At 37.9% G+C, this 19,829-nt stretch overlaps 1 protein-coding gene across 3 annotated transcripts in view; it reads left to right on the top strand.

The window, feature by feature from the left end:
- Positions 1 to 8,742, top strand: part of LOC112422925 (zinc finger protein 354C) — a 52,377-nt gene extending 43,635 nt beyond the window's left edge. For all 3 annotated transcript variants that reach the window (XM_071098018.1, XM_011745142.3, XM_011745143.3), the window contains exon 5: positions 1,140 to 8,742. In XM_071098018.1, the coding sequence (XP_070954119.1) occupies positions 1,140 to 2,554 (1,415 nt within the window). In that variant the 3' untranslated portion in view covers positions 2,555 to 8,742. The remainder of the gene's footprint in view (positions 1 to 1,139) is intronic.
- Positions 8,743 to 19,829: the final 11,087 nt, after the last annotated feature.

The following is a 19,829-nucleotide window of genomic DNA, read 5'->3' as shown; positions in this document are numbered from 1 at the left end:
ATTGTTGCACAGGGGCAATTTACTCCATATTTTCCTCTTTTTTATAATGAGCATCTTAAACTTTAATCACATAGAATCGTCACAGTCATGCTGCAGGGCTGTTGTAATTTTCAAAACCTGAACGTCCCCCCACTCCTTTTTTTTTTTTTTTTTTGAGATGATTCTCTGTCACTCAGGCTGGAGTGCAGGGTGTGATCACAGCTCACTACTCTCACCCAGGCTGGAGTGCGGGGTGTGATCACAGCTCACTGCTTTGTCACCCAGGCTGGAGTGTGGGGTGTCATCACAGCTCACTGCTCTGTCACCCAGGCTGGAGTGCAGTGGTGTGATCACAGCTCATTGCATTCTCTGCCTTCCAGGCTCAAGCGATCCTTTCACCTCAGCCTCCTGAGTAGCTGGGACCACAGGTACGTGCTACCACACCTAGCTAATTTTTTGTATTTTTGGTAGAGACGGGGTTTCACCATGTTGTCCAGGCTGGTCTCGAACTCCTGAGCTCAGGTGATCCACCTGCCTCAGCCTCCCAAAGTGCTGGGATTACAGGTGTGAGCCACCATGCCTAGCCTTCCTCTTTTTAACAGACTGTTTCCCCCTTCGCAGACTACGATATAAAATCAGTCACATGAAATAAAGAAATTTAAGAAAACCAATCCAAATATTTAAAAAATTATTGGGTATGGAGTTTCAGAGAGAACATGGGGAGATAATACAATGAAAGGGACATGTGAGTAAGAAGGAGAAAGTAGGCTGCCTGCTTCATTGCCTGGTATATGCAGAGTGGAAAACGATGACAGAGTGGAGTATCCCATGGAATTCAACGTGGGCTTCTCATTTGGCATTTTTCTGTATCCTCATATCTTCTACCCAGCCTGTTCTTCTGCATCTAACTTTACTTTACCTGGGTGGAATCACTTCATTTTCATTGTTAATTTGTCCTGTGTATTCTCCCATGCCATTCCTTAACCCATTCACCCCACTTTCCTTTATCCCATCCTGTTCTTCCCAAGATTCAGGTCAGCATTTGAAATCTGATTGTACACTCTGCTTTTACATATACTGTTACCAGTTTTATTGTCTCACTGATACATCAGTTTGTTTCTTCCAGCAGAGGAGGCATTAATTCTTCTGATTCATTTTAGGTTTCAAGACTTGGCCTGAAACAGAAGCATTGCCTCATAGACAGGACGTTTTTGTAGAGGAAACATCTCAGGGAATGATAAAGGAAGAATCCATTAAGGATGGTCCCTGGGACCTTAACTCTGAAGAAGCTGTGGAATTTGAGAGCAGGATAGAAGAGGAGCAAGAGAAGAAACCTCTCAGGCAAATGATAGTCTCGCATGAGAAAACCATCAGTGAAGATGGAAACCATACGAGTCTTGAATTGGAGAAAAGCTTATTTATAAATACAGCTCTCGTCGCACAACAGAGTGTTCCTATAGAAAGGATACCCAATATGTATTATACATTTGGGGAAGATTTTAAACAGAATTTTGATCTCATGAAATGCTTCCAAATTTACCCAGGAGGAAAACCTCACATCTGTAATGAATGTGGGAAGAGCTTCAAGCAGAATCTTCATCTTATTGAACATCAGAGAATTCATACAGGTGAGAAACCCTACAAATGTAACGAGTGTGAAAAAACCTTCAGCCACAGATCATCCCTTCTTTCTCATCAGAGAATTCATACTGGAGAGAAACCTTACAAGTGTAATGAGTGTGAGAAAGCATTTAGCAACAGTTCAACCCTTATCAAACATCTGAGAGTGCATACCGGAGAGAAACCGTATCGATGTAGGGAGTGTGGTAAAGCCTTTAGCCAGTGTTCAACCCTCACTGTACATCAGAGAATTCATACTGGAGAGAAACTCTATAAATGTGGTGAATGTGAGAAGGCCTTCAACTGCAGAGCAAAACTTCACAGGCATCAAAGAATCCATACAGGCGAGAAACCCTATAAATGTAGTGAGTGTGGGAAGGGTTACAGCCAGTTTACCTCTCTGGCTGAGCATCAGAGGCTTCATACTGGAGAACAGCTGTATAAATGCCTGGAATGTGGGAGAACCTTCACACGTATTGCAACCCTTATTGAACATCAGCGCATTCACACTGGACAAAAACCTTATCAATGCAATGAATGTGAGAAAGCCTTCAACCAGTATTCATCCTTTAATGAACATCGGAAAATTCATACTGGGGAAAAACTTTATACATGTGAGGAATGTGGGAAAGCCTTTGGCTGCAAATCTAACCTTTACAGGCATCAGAGGATTCATACCGGAGAGAAGCCGTATCAGTGTAATCAGTGTGGGAAGGCGTTCAGCCAGTATTCATTTTTAACGGAACACGAGAGGATCCACACTGGGGAGAAACTGTATAAATGTATGGAATGTGGGAAAGCCTACAGTTACAGATCAAACCTTTGTAGACACAAAAAAGTTCACACTAAAGAGAAACTCTATAAATGGAAGGAATATGGGAAACCATTAATCTGCAGCTCCTCACTCGCTCAGTATCAGGGATTTCTTAGAGGAGATAAGGCCTATGAGGCTTAGTTCATCTCTCAGATAATCCAGGACTTCTCATTGGGTCATAAGGAGAATAATCAATAGGGTACAAACTCCTAATAGATTTGTCTTTTTTACTTCTCCTGAAGGAAATATGTTAGTTGCCACTAAGTAATGATAACATTGATCAGTGAAATTATGAAGAGCACTGACTTGCTAAGTTTTAAAAGAACCATAAATTTGAAGGTTTCTAAAAACCTATGAAAATTTAATTGATAGAAAAAATGTAAAAGGCCTAACTTTTAAAAAACCATGAAAAATAGTTAAATATACATTTTGTTTCTCTCATAAGACTATATTCCCTTTATAAGAGTAAGCTTCAATGTGTGAATTTTCTTTTAAAAACAGTCACTGAGTTATTAATAATGTAAATAAGTGTGTGGCCTTCTTTAAAATAGCCAGCCAACATAGGAAGCGCTTATTTTCATAAAGGGAAGCTAAACATAAAAAGGAATTATTTAAATTTAACTCTTCACCTGGAAATAATAAAGCTCTTTTTATGAGCTGTCCCACCAGCAACTTATATATGTAAACATACGTATATACACATATGCATGTGTGTGTGTGTAAATGTAAAAGTCCTTTATTATTAAAAAATGTAGTTTTATTAATTTAGAATTTAGTTCTTAAAATCTTGCCCAAAGGTAGACTCTCTTACTTATCTTCTGTCATTTCTTAAATTGACATAGTTTTATATAACTGAACTGAGTACTATTATAGTACCGTAGAAGGCGGATTAACTGAAGCAGCTGGAAAGACTGTTAAGCACATACTTTGTTATCTGTTGCAGAAGGGATATATTTGGCAGAACCTGAGGCTACATGTCTGGTAGCTCATTAGATCCAGGAGAGGTTTAATTATAGCCTTTCATTGTACTAATGAAGAACCTGAACTTAGTGAACAGAGTCAAGACTAGAATCTAGGTCTTCGGATCTGGTATTTTGTGATGATTATAGACTTATTTCCACCCTGAGGTCCCAACAGTACTGTTTGTTTTGTAGCCTAGTTAGACATAGTTGCAGTAATTTAAAGTTACTGTTTTATCTATAAGGGTTTCCTCTCACCTTAATCTTAATAATCGACTCACAACTATATTCTTTTTTCTTATGAGTCCCTAATTATGCCTGCTTTTATTATAATTGTACTTAAATCTGTAAAGCTAGCTGAGGTCCAGAAAGTGTAATTGCTTTTGGATACTTCACATATAAGATTGCCTTCTTATTACACATATTTTAGGAATTATTTTGTGGAAAGTTATATATGAAGAGTTAATTATTAAGCATTCTTTTCATCAATTGAAATGTTTAGTTCCCCCCAGGCATTTTTCCTCCAACTTTATATTTGACTTTCATTGAATTCACAGTTGGTATCATAAAAAAAAAATTATTCTAATACAATTAGCTAGACCTTCTGAGAAAAATATTAGAATTAAATCCAAGCAGTCAGTATATTTCTTAATTGACTGGTTTTAGCTTATCAGAAAGTTATTGTTTTATGTATTTAAATACATTTACAAAGAAAATGAGGCTTTTAAACAGACCTCAATATTTAACATTGTACCCAGTAGTGGTGAGCATGCTTAGTACCCAAATTTTGGTTCCTAAATGCCATTCCCCACTAACAGGAACCAGAGTTCCTTGGAGAAGTGGCTGATTCCATGTTTGGAGCAGGGGAAGTGGGTGGTGTGGCTAAAATACTTTTTTTTATTAAGAAAATAAAATGAAAAGCAAGATAGTATTTGAAGACTAATGGGGTAATGTCAGAAGGGGACAGGCGCCAAGTCGAAGGTATTCTCACGGGCCAAATTTAGGACAACTTAAAATCAAAAAGAATAATCACTGATATTGCTGATAATGCTAAGAAGGAAAAGAAGTTCATAATGATGAAAGTAGAGAAAAAAGAAAACTTGTTATAAAATTATTTGAAGAATGTCTTCTTTTAAATGTACACAGAATGATAGATTTGGAAAAATTACCATTTTACAACCCTTAATGTAATTAAATCTGGCAAAAATCAATGGTAAAACCCATTAGGTGAAAAAAATTTTAAGGAACTTTGTTTACAAGGTGTCAGAAGATCACAGATACCTATTGCAAAAGAATCGCCTTTACAATGAGATTTGGCTGTCAAACTGCATTTCCCTACTTCTGGAATAAGCCAACATTATGTGGCTCTTGATAGGACGCAGTATGAAGCATGTGTGATCATCCTTGATGTACTGCCAAAAATGTTTACCCCAAATTTAATTAAATCTTTTGTCTAGACTTATCTTCCTATTTAAAGAAATACAAGGAGTAGAGGAACAAGTTGAATTACACATTATGGAAATAGACAAGTCCAGAGTTGGTACAGGACAACTGGTCTGGAATTTTTTTTAAAATTTATTTTAAAATGGTTTTCTTAAATGTACTTTTTAAACACAACATGAGAAAGGTGTTAAAACTGGTGTAATAGCTCAAAAGAATAAGTATTCCAGATTTCGGGAGGAATGAAGAGGGAGATATTCAGAAACCTTCACCACAGTCCCCCTACCTTGATCATAGTGGATTAATGATGTGCTTTGTAGATGTGGTTAGTCAATGACACCAGCTTGACGGATCTTTCTTTCTGCTCCACACCCCATTGAGTTATCTGGTCCCCTTGGCTGATGAAGAACCATTAGGCGAGGAGCACTGGCATCATCCAGGGTGATGTTCTTCAAGGGACTGACCAACTGCTCAGGTCGAGGAGCTGCAACAGCCTTGGGGCCCTCACAGACCCGCCACACATTCCAGGTGTTGCACTTGCCAGTGCGCTGATGAAGAGTCACTGAGAACTCCACCTCATCTCCTGCCTGGAGCTCAAGGCCATCCTCAACTTCATTCACATGGAAAAAGAGCTTCTTGCTATCTCCTACTTCATAGTTAATGAAGCCAAACTGATCTTTCACACATTCCACTGTGGCCCTATGCAGGGGTGTGAGGTTGTAAGCCATAGTTTGTGCATTTTGGCCCTGGTCTGGACTTTTCAAAAAGCAAATGTAATAAAACAAAAAGTGGTCTCTTCTAGATTAAGGCAAGAGAGATAATCGAATGGAAAGTGTGATCCTTTATTAGCTTCTGATTCATTAAAAAAAAACCTATAAAAGACATTTGAGGGGCTATTTGGGGAAATAGGAAGATGGAATGGGTATTAGATAAATGTGTGTTTGATTTTTCTAGAAGTGATAATTGAGTTACGTCGGATAATGTTCTAATTCTTAGGAGATGCATGCAGAAGTTTTTTTAAGTTTGAAAAGTCATGATGTTGGCAGCATATTTTCAAATAAATATGTACAAAATTAGTCAACTTTTTTTGTGGTGGATGTAGAGATGTTCATTGGTCATTTAAAAAATTTTTCTATGTGTCAATTTTTAATAAAAATTAATGCAAAAAGTGATTGGATAAAGTGATGAATCTTTCAATCAGAATTCTTCATTTATATTCTTAGGAAGTTCCTGTTTAAGAGTTAATCCTCCAGTGATGTAATTGTTGGAAATAAAGTAACTGGGTGGTACTGGGTTCCCTTTAAATGGAATGAGCATGCTCCACTTTCTCTCTCATGCTAAATGTAACTAAGGCATGGAGCAGCTGTCTGGGCACCATCAAAAGTAATAACAGGCAGATTTGGGAAGGAAACTGGAATTTGAAAGGAGATCATTGTGGCACTCGGGCATTCCTGTGGTGAGGACAGAGATGGCTGAGCAGGCATCTAAACCTCAGTTAAGAACCCTTCACTCTGGTTAGAGGATCTCTGGGCCAAAAAGGTTTAGGAGAATCCCCATTGCTTTTCTTCCCTCACTATCTTCCTGCTACTTGGACCTGGAAGTGATGTATCCATGACGTGTGTAGCAGAGAGGAGAACCTAAACCCTTGGATTTCTAACCTGATGATCAGGAAGAGGAAGTGGCTCCTGAGAGCTGGAAAGGTGTCTAGGTGGTGACAAAGATAAGGAAGCTCAAGAAAGTGATCTCATAACAGTTGTTTATGCAATCTGGGGCTCTCCCCTGGTCTATACATATATAGGTCTGACGCAATAATTGTTCAGGTCTGACACTGGGCAAAGAGAGATGCAAATAGCACTGAAAGTACTTAGAAAACTGGACTGACATTAGAACCACAGCCCATAGGAGATGGATTGAAACTGGTGACCAAGACTTAATCAGTTAAATTGCCTGCTGGAAAAAATACCCTAACATTTTCTGGAAGAATTGAATACCCAGAGGCCCATAATATTCAAAATGTCCAAGATGCAATGCAGAATCACATGAAATACATTAGTCAGAAAATTTTCAACAATTCAAAGGAAAGACAACAGACACTAACCCCAAGATGACACAGATGTTGGAATTATGAGACAAAGACTTTAAAGTAGATATTGTAACAATGTTTCAGAAAGTGTGGCCATTCCAGAAATTGATGAAATGTCAAATTTTTCAGTAGGAAAATAGTAATTTGACTCACTTCTAATAAATAGAATATGATAGAAGTGATGTGATGTCACTTAAAATATTTGGTTATGAAAAGGCTATGGCTTCTGCACAGGCATGCGCTCTCTGGAATCACTTGTCCTTTGGGAAGCCAGTTGCCTTATCGTGAGGACACTTAGCCTATGGAGAGTTCCACATAGTAAGTAACGAAGCCCATGGCCAACAGCCAGCAACAAACTGGCCTTCTAGCAACCATGTGAGCGAGCTTAGCAGTGGATCCTCCCTTGCCTGAGCCTTCAAATAGGACTGCAGCCACAGCCAACTACTTGCCCATAACCTCATGTGAGACACTGAGTCAGAAAGACCTAGCTAAACCAGTCACTTCTGGCTTCTTAACCCCCAGAAACTCTGGGTTAGTAAATGTTTTAACTGGTAGGTTTTGGGGTAATTTGTTATGCATCAACAGATAGCTGATACAGAACTTGGTACTTGGAGGTGGGCAGCTGCCATAATGAAAACCCAAAATATGGGAGTGGTTTTGGAACTTGGCAGTAGGTGTTAAGTAGGCATGTGCTGGTAAAAAACTAAAGTGCTTTGAAGAAGCGATAGCAGCATCATGGTCTGACAAGGCTGTAGATGAGGACTTCTAGAAAAGTGAGGTAAATGTTATTAGAAAACTGGAGGAAGGAAGAACTTCTGTAGTGGCAGACTGAAAGTAAAACATGTGCCTAATATGATCTCACTAGAGAGATTTCCTGGCTGAGTGTTGCAGGTGCCATCTGGCTTCTTGATTATAGTAACATGACGAGAGATTAAAAACTATAGGAAAGACCATCAAGCAAAAAGGATCCAGGGCTTGATGGTTTTGGAAGTAGTCTCATCAAGAGAACAGGATTTGCTAAAATTAAGAAGTCACTTCTCAGCAAAGATCAAATGTAGAGAACTCCTTGGAAAACACCCTCCAATGATGAAGCTCATTCTAGTGTTTAATGAAAATTAATAAAAAGTTGACAAGGGTGTGGAAAAATTGGAACCTTCACACACTGCTGGTGGGAGTATAAAATGGTGCAGCCTCTTTGGAAAACAGACTGGAATTTACTTCGAAGATTAAATATAGTTACCATGTGACTTAGCAATTCCACTCCTAAATTTATACCCAAGAGAAATGAAAACAAACATTGATATATGTACATGAATGTTCATAGCAGCATTATTGGTAATAGAAAGTGGAGACAACCCAATGTCCATCAACCAATGAATAAGTAGGCAAAATGTGGCACATTTGTATAATGAAACGTTGTTTGTCAATAAAAAGAAAACACTGATAAATTCGACAACATGGATCAACCTTGAAAACGTGCTGAGAGTGAAGGAAGCCAGTAACAAAGGACCACATATCGGATGGTTCCATTTATATGTGGTTTTTCCGAATCAGCAAATCCGTAGAGACAGAAAGTAGATGATTGATCTCCAAGGGCTTTAGAGGGTTGGAGAAAATGTGGGGTGACTGATAATGGATGTGGAGTTGCTTTTTGGAATAATGAAAATTTTCTAAAATCATTCTAATTATTGCGCAACTCCGAATATACTACAAGGTTTTGGATTGTACACTTTATATGGGTGGATTACATGGTATGTGAATTCTATCTCAATTGAGTTTGTTGTAAACAACCTATTGCAAATGCTTATCTGTTAATGCCAATCTGTAATAAAATTTTATGTGGTTCATCTTTGGAAATGTTCTTTCACACTGATAGCATTGTCGGATGCTGATATCTGTCCATAAGCATATTATTTCAATTGGGCATATCTAGTGCTTAGAAGTCATTTATAGAATTTCGTTAGATTCTTTGGATGTTTGCCTTTCGGCACACTGTTACATTGCAGATTAATCAGAAGAGTTGGGTGGATCCTCCTCAGTTGTACTGTTAAGTGAATTTTGAAATATGTATATTTCTTTTGCATTTGCATTATGATCTAAAAAATGCTGCTGGAATTGGAGTTTGTGCTCAGAATCCATATGTGTGGAAAATATTTGTGAGAAAGGAGATATCACTTCTTATTTTAAACTTGGACAGCATGTCAAATATATAAAGCATTTCACATTACTTGTGATTCAAATATTAGTTGTCATTGAAGTGACTTTGCAGCAGAGTAAGCTTTGCATATAAACTCTGATTTCCCTTGAAATTTAAGGTGGAATTCATTAAGAAACATCAAGTTTGCAGCAAAAGCTAGTTTCTAAAGGCATCCCATGTTTAATAATAGTGTTTGAACAAAGTTCTTCTCATTCAGAAAAATTTCACCCTCAGCCCTGAGCTTAAAAAATTGCAAACTTTATTACTGCTAAGTCATTGAACTGCTGTGTGGCAGAGCTAGTCAGAATATTTGACTTCTATTTCTGGAAAAAAAAAAGTCACAGAGCTAACAATAGTTAAGTCCATAAGAGCAAATGAAGTTCACTTTTGACATTACTTGTTCAATAAGACAGACTTATTTCCTGCATACTACCTGCTGATGAATAACTGCAGGTTTTAAACACCTTAAACTTTTGCAAGCTTTGTAAACTTGTCTAACCAAGCCTTGGAAAAAGTTCTTTAGGCCAGGCACAGTGGCTCATGCCTGTAATCCCAGCACTTTGGGAGGCCAAGGCGGGTGGATCACTTGAGGTCAGGAGTTCAAGACCAGCCTGGCCAACATGGCAAAACCCCGTCTCTACTAAAAATACAAAAATTAGTTGGGCATGGTGGCATGTGCCTGTAATCCCAGCTACTCAGGTGGCTGAGGCATGAGAATCCCTGAAACCCAGGAGGCGGATGTTGCAGTGAGCCGAGATCATGCCACTGCACTCCGGCCTGGGCGACAAGACTGTGTCTCAAAAAAAAAAAAGTTTTTTATGTATTTTTACTACCAGCAGTTGGAACACATTTTTACAGATTTCACTTCGGGTTTACCAAATTAGTATTTTCTTTGAAAATATTCTTGCTTGTAGTTGGTTCCACACAATCTATTTGTAGAGGCCAATTACTAAGTAATTTCAAATGATATTAACTCATCAAATCAACAAGAACTGAGCAGTATCACTAACATCATTGACGCATCAAGAGCCAAGGAAAACCACTTAAAATCATTTGCCATGTTATTTGACTATTGACATTGCTTGCTGTGTCCTCAACTCTTCAAATGACTAATGTCACTGGTCTGAAAGTGCCTTCAGATAGAAAGTCAGGAGTATTGAGGGCTCACTTTTGTTTCCCTTCACTTGGGGACTAGAGTTCTGTATTGCACGTTGTCCATTATCTGGAAAAAAAATATTTTTTTCTAGATGTAGGGTTTCTTTCTCTTGGATAGGCTAGTCTAGTAACAGTTTCTCAATCATGGGTGGTAGTGTACATATGCAGAAATAATCCTTAAATTACAATTTTGATAAATGCTATTAAGGAAAACTACAGACTATGATAAGAGCGTTCAATAGAGATGTATCTACCCCAGAGCATGGTGTGAGGTCAGAGTGTGCTTTTGTGAGTAAGTAGCATCAGGCGGAGACCTTGGGGCAGTTGAGAAACAGGACTTGTTGCAGGCAGACAGAAGAGCACATGAGAAGGTGCTGTTCCTTTTTTCCCATCCTTTTTCACCTTTGCATTCCAGTTCCTACAGACCTATCTTCAGGCTCACGGATTCGTTCTTTGGCTCTGTCTAGTCTACTGATGAGCCCACCAAAGGCATTCTTCTTTGTTAGCATTTTTCATTTCCAGGATTTTCTTTTCTTTTTTAGAGCTTCCATTTCTCTTTTTATATGACCCATCAATTCTTGCATGTTGTCTATGTATTCGATTACAGCCCTTAATATATTATTGTTATTTTAACTTCTCCATCTGATAACTCCAAAATCTGTGTCATATCTGAGTCTGATTCAGATGCTTGCTTTATCTCTTCAGACTGTATTTTTTTCTTGCCTTTTAGCATGTTGTGTAATTTTTTGTTGCAAGCTGAGCATGCTGTATCTGGTAATAGGAACTGAGGTAATCAGACTTTCACTGCGAGCTTTCGTGTGAATCTCTAGGAGCTAGGCTGTGCTCAATGTCTGCTGTAGCTACAGGTGCCATAGGCGTCCGTTCCCTCTTGTTTCCGTGTGTGTGTGTGTGTGTGTGTGTGTGTATGTGTGTATTTTGTTTTGTTTGATTTATTGCTTCCCTGTTGTCTTTGGGATCCCTAAGAATTCCTTCTTAAGTGGAGTATGTTTAAGAAGAATTGCTTCTTAAGTAGAGTATGTTTAAGAAGTATTCCTTCTTAAGTAGAGTATGTTGAGAAGAATTCCTTCTTAAGTAGAGTATGCTTAAGAAGAATTACTTCTTAAAGGGAGTCCTGCACCTCTCTTAGTTGCAATCCACTGTCATTCTTCTGGAGTCCTATTGATATAATAGTACAGTGTTGAGGAGAGGAGGTATATAATAATCTATCATCTTATGATTAAATCTCAGGTTTTTCATGGGTTTCGGTCCCTGGGCTGTGATCTTCAGAGGCATTTCTTAGCTTTTTTTCCATTCCTAGGTGACAGGGTGGAGTTGTCTAATTGCCTTTCTCCCAGGTCAGAAAAGTTTCTAGTAAAATATTGCCCTTGAGGGCAAGCCTTTGTTTCAGAGAACACTCTGGGCATATTTCAAAATGGTAACTTTCCCCAGGCATATTTCAAAATGGTTACTTTTCTCCTACCCCTGCCAGAAGCACAAAGGGATTTTTCTTTGATTTCACTGCGAGAACCTGGTGGGGTTCCTGGAGGTAAACCCCATAAAACTGTGGCCCCAGTCTTACTCTTAAGCCAGTCCATGATCTGCCTCCCACAATGTGTCAGTCATCGTGTAAGTGTTCCTACCAGTTACTGGCTCCAGAAGCTTCTGCTCTTGGTAAGCTGATCTTGCCTGTGATTCTCTGTATCCACCTACTTCTCCAGTTTTCAGGGTGGCAATGTGTCCTGTGACCTCAACTATCTGATGGATCTAGGAGGAATCACTGGTTTTCCGTTTGTTTACCTTTTTGCTTGTTGTGAGGATGTGAGTGATGACTTCCAAGCTCTCTATATGTTTCTAAGCTGGAGCTGGAAGTCTCTCTCCTTAGCTGAGGGTTTGGAAGTGGTCAAGGGGGATATCTGATCAGTCTGCACTCCTTTCCATCAACTTCTCCTTGTAAATGGCTTAAATGCTCTGCTGTTAGACACAGCTGACATCATCTAGCTTGGGCTTTTGCTGATAATGTCTGGGTAAATGTGGCAGACAGAGATCATCCCAAAGCAATGTGTGGGAGGAAGAAATGTATAAGCCATAAACTTCTCCAACGCCATCTTCTCATTGCAGTGTCTGGCTGCTCCAGACCTGAGCTTTGTAAAAAACAAAACAAAAAGACACAACACACACACACACACACACACACACACACACACACACACACACACATATACACACACACCCCAAAATATTTTGCCATGGGCCAACTTGCACCAGTTCAAATCTGCTTTCTCAGGCATGCTCATAGTATTTATGTTGATTCATCATATCAATAATCCCACCTCATTTGGGAGGTTCACCAGAGTTGTTATGGGGAGAAAGAAACTCATGCTATTTCACCATCTTGTATGGAAACCAATAGGTTCAAAATTAAACCTTCCTTGATTTCTGGGAATAAACCTAACAGTGCAGCACTTCACCTTTTTATCCACAAATGGATATAGTCTACTGATATTGGGGTTAGGAATTTTGCATTCATGCAATTTTTTTGTGTTTTCCCTTCTGGTCCTTATCTAATTTTGCCATTAGAGTTATGACATCATGGAATAAACTGAGAAGTGCTTCCTTTCCCCATTATTATCTAGAAGAGTTTGTATAACAGAATTATCTACTTCATGAATGGTAACATTTGTCTACTCATATTCTGAGCCTGGTATTTTCTTTGTGGAAATATTTTAAATTTCAAATTTGATTCTTTTTATGATTACAATGGTATCAGATTTTCTATTTCTTCTTGTGTAAATTTTATTTTTCTAAGAATTTGTTCATTTTCCATTTTTTGGCATGAACTTGTTTATATTATTTTTTTTCATTAACCTTCTAACTTCTATTCCATGAATTTGTTTATATTATTTTTTCATTAACCTTCTAATTTCTACTTCTTCAATAGTTAAATTCTGTTCCTTATTTCTAAAGTTTTTGTGTATGCATCTGTCTTTTATTCTTCATCAAAATTACCAGAAGTTGGTAAATACTAAGTCAACTTTTGGCTTTGTTAATCCTTTCTTTATAAGTTTTTTAAAATAATTACATTACATGCTTAATGAACTTAGCTTTTTATTTCCTTCTAATTTCTTTGGTTTTGTTATATTATATAGCTCATTAATTAATTTTCAAACTTTTTATCTAATTTTTGTATCAAGACTATAAGTACTTCTAAGCACTTCCCTGACTAAATTTCATACCATTTTATTTTTTCAGTCAGCTTTCTCAGATTGAATCACAAGTTTTGCTATATGATATTTAGTTAGGAGTATTTTCTATTTTGTTTTGGTCACATTAAAAACTTTAGTGATATGCTTATTTGTTCAGGGTGTGCATATAGGCATTTAATATGATGAATATAATTTCTCTCAAATTTTATTTCATTACAATTACAGAAAGATGAAGTATGAATATAACAACATTTCCCTAATTACTTGTGAGCACACTTTCAATGATCAATGTGATATCACATCAGTGTGAAACTCTTTAATTTTTCCTATGTTTTACTTGCTTTGCTTATATTTGTTGAAATATCATTTTACACCTGCATATAACAAAAGTTTGGGAAAAATTGGGCAGGGTTTTTGTTGTTTTCCATTTCATTTTTCTTTAATACACTTCTATTTATTTTTATTTCACAATTTTTAATTGGTATGTAATAATTGTACATATTTTGGGGCTACATGTGGTATTTTGATACTGTATATAATGTGCAATGATCAAATCAGGGAAATTAGGATATCCATCACCTCAAACACTTTTCTTTGTGTTGGAAAGATTACAATTCTTCTCTTCCTATTTTGAAACGTACAACACATTATTGTTAACAATAATTTTCCTGCTGTACGATTTGAATACTAGAATTTATTCCTTCTATTTAACTGTAGTTTTGTGCCCTTAACCAGCTTCTCTTCATCTTCTCCTACTCACTTCCCTTCCCAGCATCTGATAACCACCATTCTAATCTATACTTCCATGAGATCCACTTTTTTAGTTCCCACATATGAGTGAGAATGTGATATTTGTCTTTCTGTGCCTGGCTTATTTTACTTAAGATAATGACCTCCAGTTCCATACATGTTGCTGGAAATGATAAAATTTTGTTCTTTTTTATGACTGAATAATATCCCATTGTGTATATGTACCACATTTTCTTTAGCTGTTCATCCATTAGGTTAGGTTGATTCCATATCTTGGCTATTATGAATAGTGTTGCAATAAACATGGGCATGCTGATATCTCTTCCCTATAGAGATTTCCTTTCTTTTGGATTCATATCAGCAGTGGGATTGCTGGATCATATGGTAGTTCTATTTTTAGTTTTTTGAGGAACCTCCATACCGTTTTCCATAGTGGCTGTACTACTTTACATTCCTACCAACAGTATACGAGCATTTCCCTCTTTCTGCATCTTCAATAGAATTTTTTTTCTGTCTTCCTGATAATGATTATTCTAACTGGAATGAGATGATATTTCATGTGCTTTTGATTTGCATTTCCCTGATGATTAGTGATGTTGAACATTTTTTCAAATACCTGTTGGCCATTTGTATGTCTTCTTTTGAGAAATTTCTATTCAGGTCTTTTGTCCATTTTTAAAATTTAATTTAATTTAATTTGTCCCTCTTCTTCTTTGTGGTGGTATTTTTCCATGATGAAATCAGATTATTTGTTTCTTTTTTCTCTATTGAGTTGTTTGAATTTTTTTATTATTGTTGTTATTAATCCTTTGTCTGATGGATAGTTTGCAAATATTTTCTCCCATTCTGTAAGTCTCTTCACTTTATTAATTATTTCCTTTGCTGTGCAGAAGTTTTTTAGATTGATGTAATCCCATTTTTGTTTTGGTTGCCTATATTTATTTTTTATTTCTTATGTATTTAGTTTTTGAGACAGAGTCTCACTCTGTCACCCAGGCTGGAGTGCAGTGGGGCAATCTTGGCTCACTGCCACCTCTCCCTCCTTCAAGTGACTCTCTTTCCTCAACCTGCCAGTAGCTAGGATTACAGGCACCCACCACCACGTCTGGCTAATTTTTGTATTTTTAGTAGAGAGAGGGTTTCACCATGTTAGCCTGGCCGGTCTCAAAACCTGACCTCAAATGATCCACCTGCCTTGGCCTCCCAAAATGCTGGGATTCCAGGCGTGAGCCACCATGCCCAACCAGTTGCCTATGATTTTGAAGTCTTACCCAAAAAATCTTTGCCCAGACCAATGTCCTATAATGCTTTCTCAGTGTTTTATTTTAGTTGTTTCATAGTTTTAGGCCTTATGTTTAAATCTTTAATCCATTTTGAGTTGATTTTTGTATATGGTGAAATACGAGGATCTAGTTTTATTCTTCTATGTGTGGATATCTGGTTTTCCCAGCACCATTTATTAAGGAGACTGTCCTTTCCACAGTGTGTGTTCTTGGCTTCTTTATTGAGAAGCAGTTGGCTGTAGGCATGTGAATTTATTTCTGGGTTCTCTATTCTATTCCACTGGTCTGTATATCTGTTTTTATGTCAGTACCATGCCAGTACCATGCTGTTTTGTTTACTATTGCTTTGTAGTATAATTTGAAATCAGCTACTGTGATTCTTTGTTATTCTTGCTCAGGATTGTCTTAGCTATTTAGGGTCTTTTGTGGTTCCATATAAATTTTAGAATTGCTTTTTCTGTTTCTGTGGAGAATGTACTTGGTATTTTGATAAGGATTACATCTGCGGTTGCTTTGGGTAGTATAGACATTTTAACAATGTTAATTCTTCCAATCTATGAGCATGAAATATCTTTCCATTTTTTTGTGTGTCCTCCTCAGTTTCTTTCATCAGTGTTTTATAGTTTTTCTTGTAGAGATCTGTCACTTGTTTGGTTAAATTTATTCCTAGATATTTTAGTTTCTGTAGCCATTGTAAGTGGGACTGCTTTCTTGATTTTTTTTTTTTTTCAGATTGATTGCTATAGCATAGATAAACACTACTGATGTTTGCATGTTGATTTTGTACCCTGCAACTTTACTGTAAGTTCTTACATAAGTTCTAAAGTTTTTTGGTGGAGTCTTCAGGTTTTTTTACATATAAAATCACGTCATCTGCAAACAAGTAATTTGACTCCTTCCTTTCTAATTTGGATGCCCTGTATTTCTTTCTCTTGCCTAATTGCTCTGGCTATAATTTCCAGTACTATATTCAATACAAATGGTGAAAGTGGGCATCCTTGTCTTATTCCATATCTTAGTGGGAAGGATTTCAGTTTTTCCCCTGTGTGGCTTAAAACATCCTATAGATATAACAAATTATTTTAAATAGTTATTTTAAACCAACCTATCTCTGATCATACAAAAAGGAAAGAAAGAAAAACCCTGTACACATTAACTCTTTTCCCCCATTTTGAATTTTTGATGTCACAATTTGCATTTTATGTTGCCTATCTTTTAACAAATTGTAGTTATTATTTTAAATAGTTTTGTCTTTTAGTCTTAGTAAATATATAAGCAGTTTACATATCACGATTATTACATTAGTATAACAATCATATTAGTGTCCTTTTCTTTTGGTTTGAAGAATCCCTTTAGCATTTTTTAATAGGTCCAATCTAGTAGCAATCAATTGCCCCAGCTTTTGTTTGTCTGGGAAAGTCTTTATTCCTCCTTCATTTCTGAAAGATAGCTTTTCTGGGTATGGTATTCTTGTTTGGCAGATTTTTTTTCCCTCTTCAGAGTGGAAATACATCTTCCTACTCCATCCTGGCCTGTAAAGTTTCTACTGAGAAGTCTTCTACCAGGAATATTTGATCTCTCTTATATGTTATTTGCTTCTTTTCTCTAGCTACTTTTAGAATCCCCTCTCTATGTTGGACCTTTGAGAGTCTGATTATATGTCTTGGAGTATTCTTATTTGGGTTGAATCTGATTGCTGACCTTTGGTCTTCATGTACTTGAATATTTATATATTTCTCCAGGTTTGGGAAGTTTTCTATTATTATTTCTTTAAATCAGCTTTCTACCTATTTTTCTTCCTCAGTTCCCTCTTTAAGTCCAATAATCTGAATATTTGCTGGTTTGATGTTGCCTTATAGATCCCCTAAGCTTGCTTTATTCCTTTTCATTATGTTTTCTTTCTCTCTCCTATGTATTTTCAAATAGTCTATCTTTGAGCTCACTGATTCTTTCCTATGTTTGATTAATTCTGCTGTTGATGTTCTCCATTGAAATTTTCATAGTATTTTTCAACTCCAGGATTTCACTTTTTTTTTTTTTTTTTGAGACAGTGTCTTGCTCTGTTGCCCAGGCTGGAGTCCAATGGTGCAATCTTGGTTCACTGCAACCTCTGCCTTCTGGGTTGAAGCAATTCTCCTGCCTCTGCCACCTGAATAGCTGGCATTATGGGCATGTGCCACCATGACCAGCTAATTTTTGTATATTTAGTAGATACAGGGTTTCACCATGTTATCCAGGCTGGTCTCAAACTCCTGACCTCAAGTGATCCACCAGCCTCAGCCTTCCAAAGTGCTGGGATTTCAGGCGTGAGCCACCACGCCTGACCGATTTCGCATTAAAAAAAATTTGTTTTAATCTTTCTGTTACATTTTCTGGTACATTTCTGAATTAATCCTATGTGTTTTCATGAAGTTTGTTGAGCTATTTAGAACAGCTATTTGGAATTCTTTTTTTTTGTTTTGTTTTGTTTTTGAGACAGAGTCTCGCCTCTGTCACCTAGGCTGGAGGGCATGGGCTATCTTGGCTCACTGCAGCCCCTGCCTCCTGGGTTCAAGTGATGCTCCTGCCTCAGCCTCCCGAGTAGCTGGGACTACAGGTGTGTGCCATCACGCCCGGCCAATTTTTGTATTTTTAGTAGAGATGGGATTTCACCATGTTGGCCAGGATGGTCTCGATCTCCTGACCTTGTGATCCGCCCACCTCAGCCTCCCAAAGTGCTGGGATTACAGGCGTGAGCCACTGCGCCCAGCCTGGAATTCTTTATCTGAGACATTATACATCTTCATCACTTTAGGGTCTGCCTCTGGCACCTTGTTTTCTCTGGTTAGGTCATATTTCCTTGAATGTTTTTGAGCTTGTGGATGTGCAACAATGTCTTGCATTTAGGGACTAAATATTTATTTTAGTCTTCACAGTCTGGCCTCATTTGTGCCTGCCTTTCTGCAGAGGGCCTTCCAGGGATTCTGAGCCCACTGACTATTGAGTTCCCTGAGCCTGTGACCACTGTAGCCATCTCAGCACTGGAGGATGCTCTACGCCTGGACTTGCTGTGAGTCTCATGAGGACTTTGAGGTTAATGAAGTTTTGTGTCCCAGGTGGACCTGGGGAAGACCCAAGGAACGGATGTACTGGGACTGTGTGGGAATGCTAGCCAGGGACCTGAGTCTAGAAGACTGTACTGTAGGCTCAGATGGGTGTGCCTCCTAGCAGGTCTTTGCATAGGTGGAATGGGTTCCTTACTGCAACAAGAGGAGCTGGAGTTGAGACTGGGTCCCCTTGGAATCTGCTGTGGGACAGAGGCTGGAGAGACCCTTATGTTGACCCAGATAGGTAAGCATCTCTCAGCAGATCTCAGTACAGATGGAATAGTTCTCTGATTGCAGTGGGAGGGGCTGGAGCTGAGACTGGTTCCCCTCAGGATCTGTTGTGGGATAAGGTTGGCAAGCCTGTCAGGTCAGGGAAGCTCAGACTCCTGGGATTGAGGTATGAGTGAGTCTCCCTCTGGGTCCTTGTGTGAGCAGCTCAGAGCTAGGACCTACATGGGAATGGTGAGGACTGGAGCTGAGCCACAAGGCAACTTTGAGGTTTACTTCTAAGATGGATATGAGCAGGTAGATGCCTTTCCACCAAGGCACTAGTGTACACAATTCCTTCTGGATCCTTTAACAGATGGTTTCGGTTGCAGGTTCAAAGTCAAACAGTGTGGTAGCCAAAGCCCCTTGGGGGACTGGGCCATTTCTGGGATGGAACCCAGGAACAAGACTGGTGGAACAGCCAACTGGTGTTAGTCGTCACTCTCAAAATAATCCTCCAAGATCTTGGGCTCCACCAAGATTTCACAAACTCCTATCTGAATCCTGAGGCAGAGAGACTTTGGATTGTGGATAGGTGCAGAATTCTTGTTGTTGTGGGGAATTTGAGCAGGTTACCTTCTATTCTGCCATCTTGGTGACCAGAATTTTCTAATTTTCAATTTTTTTGACCTATGATTATTTAGAGGTATGATTTTTAAATTTCAAATATATATTTTTAGCTAAATGTTTACATATTGATTTCTAATATCATTACATGTAGTTAAGTTACAATCATTTCAATTTATTATTCTTCTTTAATTGCCCAATTTGTCAGTTGTCATAAATATTTCATATGTGTTTGAAAAGAATGGGAGTTGTTCAGTTGTTGGAGGCTCAGAGATATATGTGTTTTCCTTAGATCAAACTTGTTTGTTGTATTACTCAAATTATCTATGTATTATTATTTTTTCTGCTGAGCTATCAATTCCTGAGAGACATGTTAAACTTTTTCCCTAGGATGGAGGTTTTGTCAATCTCTCCTTGAGGTTATGA

This window comes from Macaca nemestrina, chromosome 6 (assembly GCF_043159975.1).
Source record: "Macaca nemestrina isolate mMacNem1 chromosome 6, mMacNem.hap1, whole genome shotgun sequence".
Lineage (NCBI taxonomy): Eukaryota > Metazoa > Chordata > Mammalia > Primates > Cercopithecidae > Macaca > Macaca nemestrina.
The sequence above is the reverse complement of the archived record's forward strand: the minus strand, read 5'-3'. Positions and strand labels throughout refer to the sequence as shown.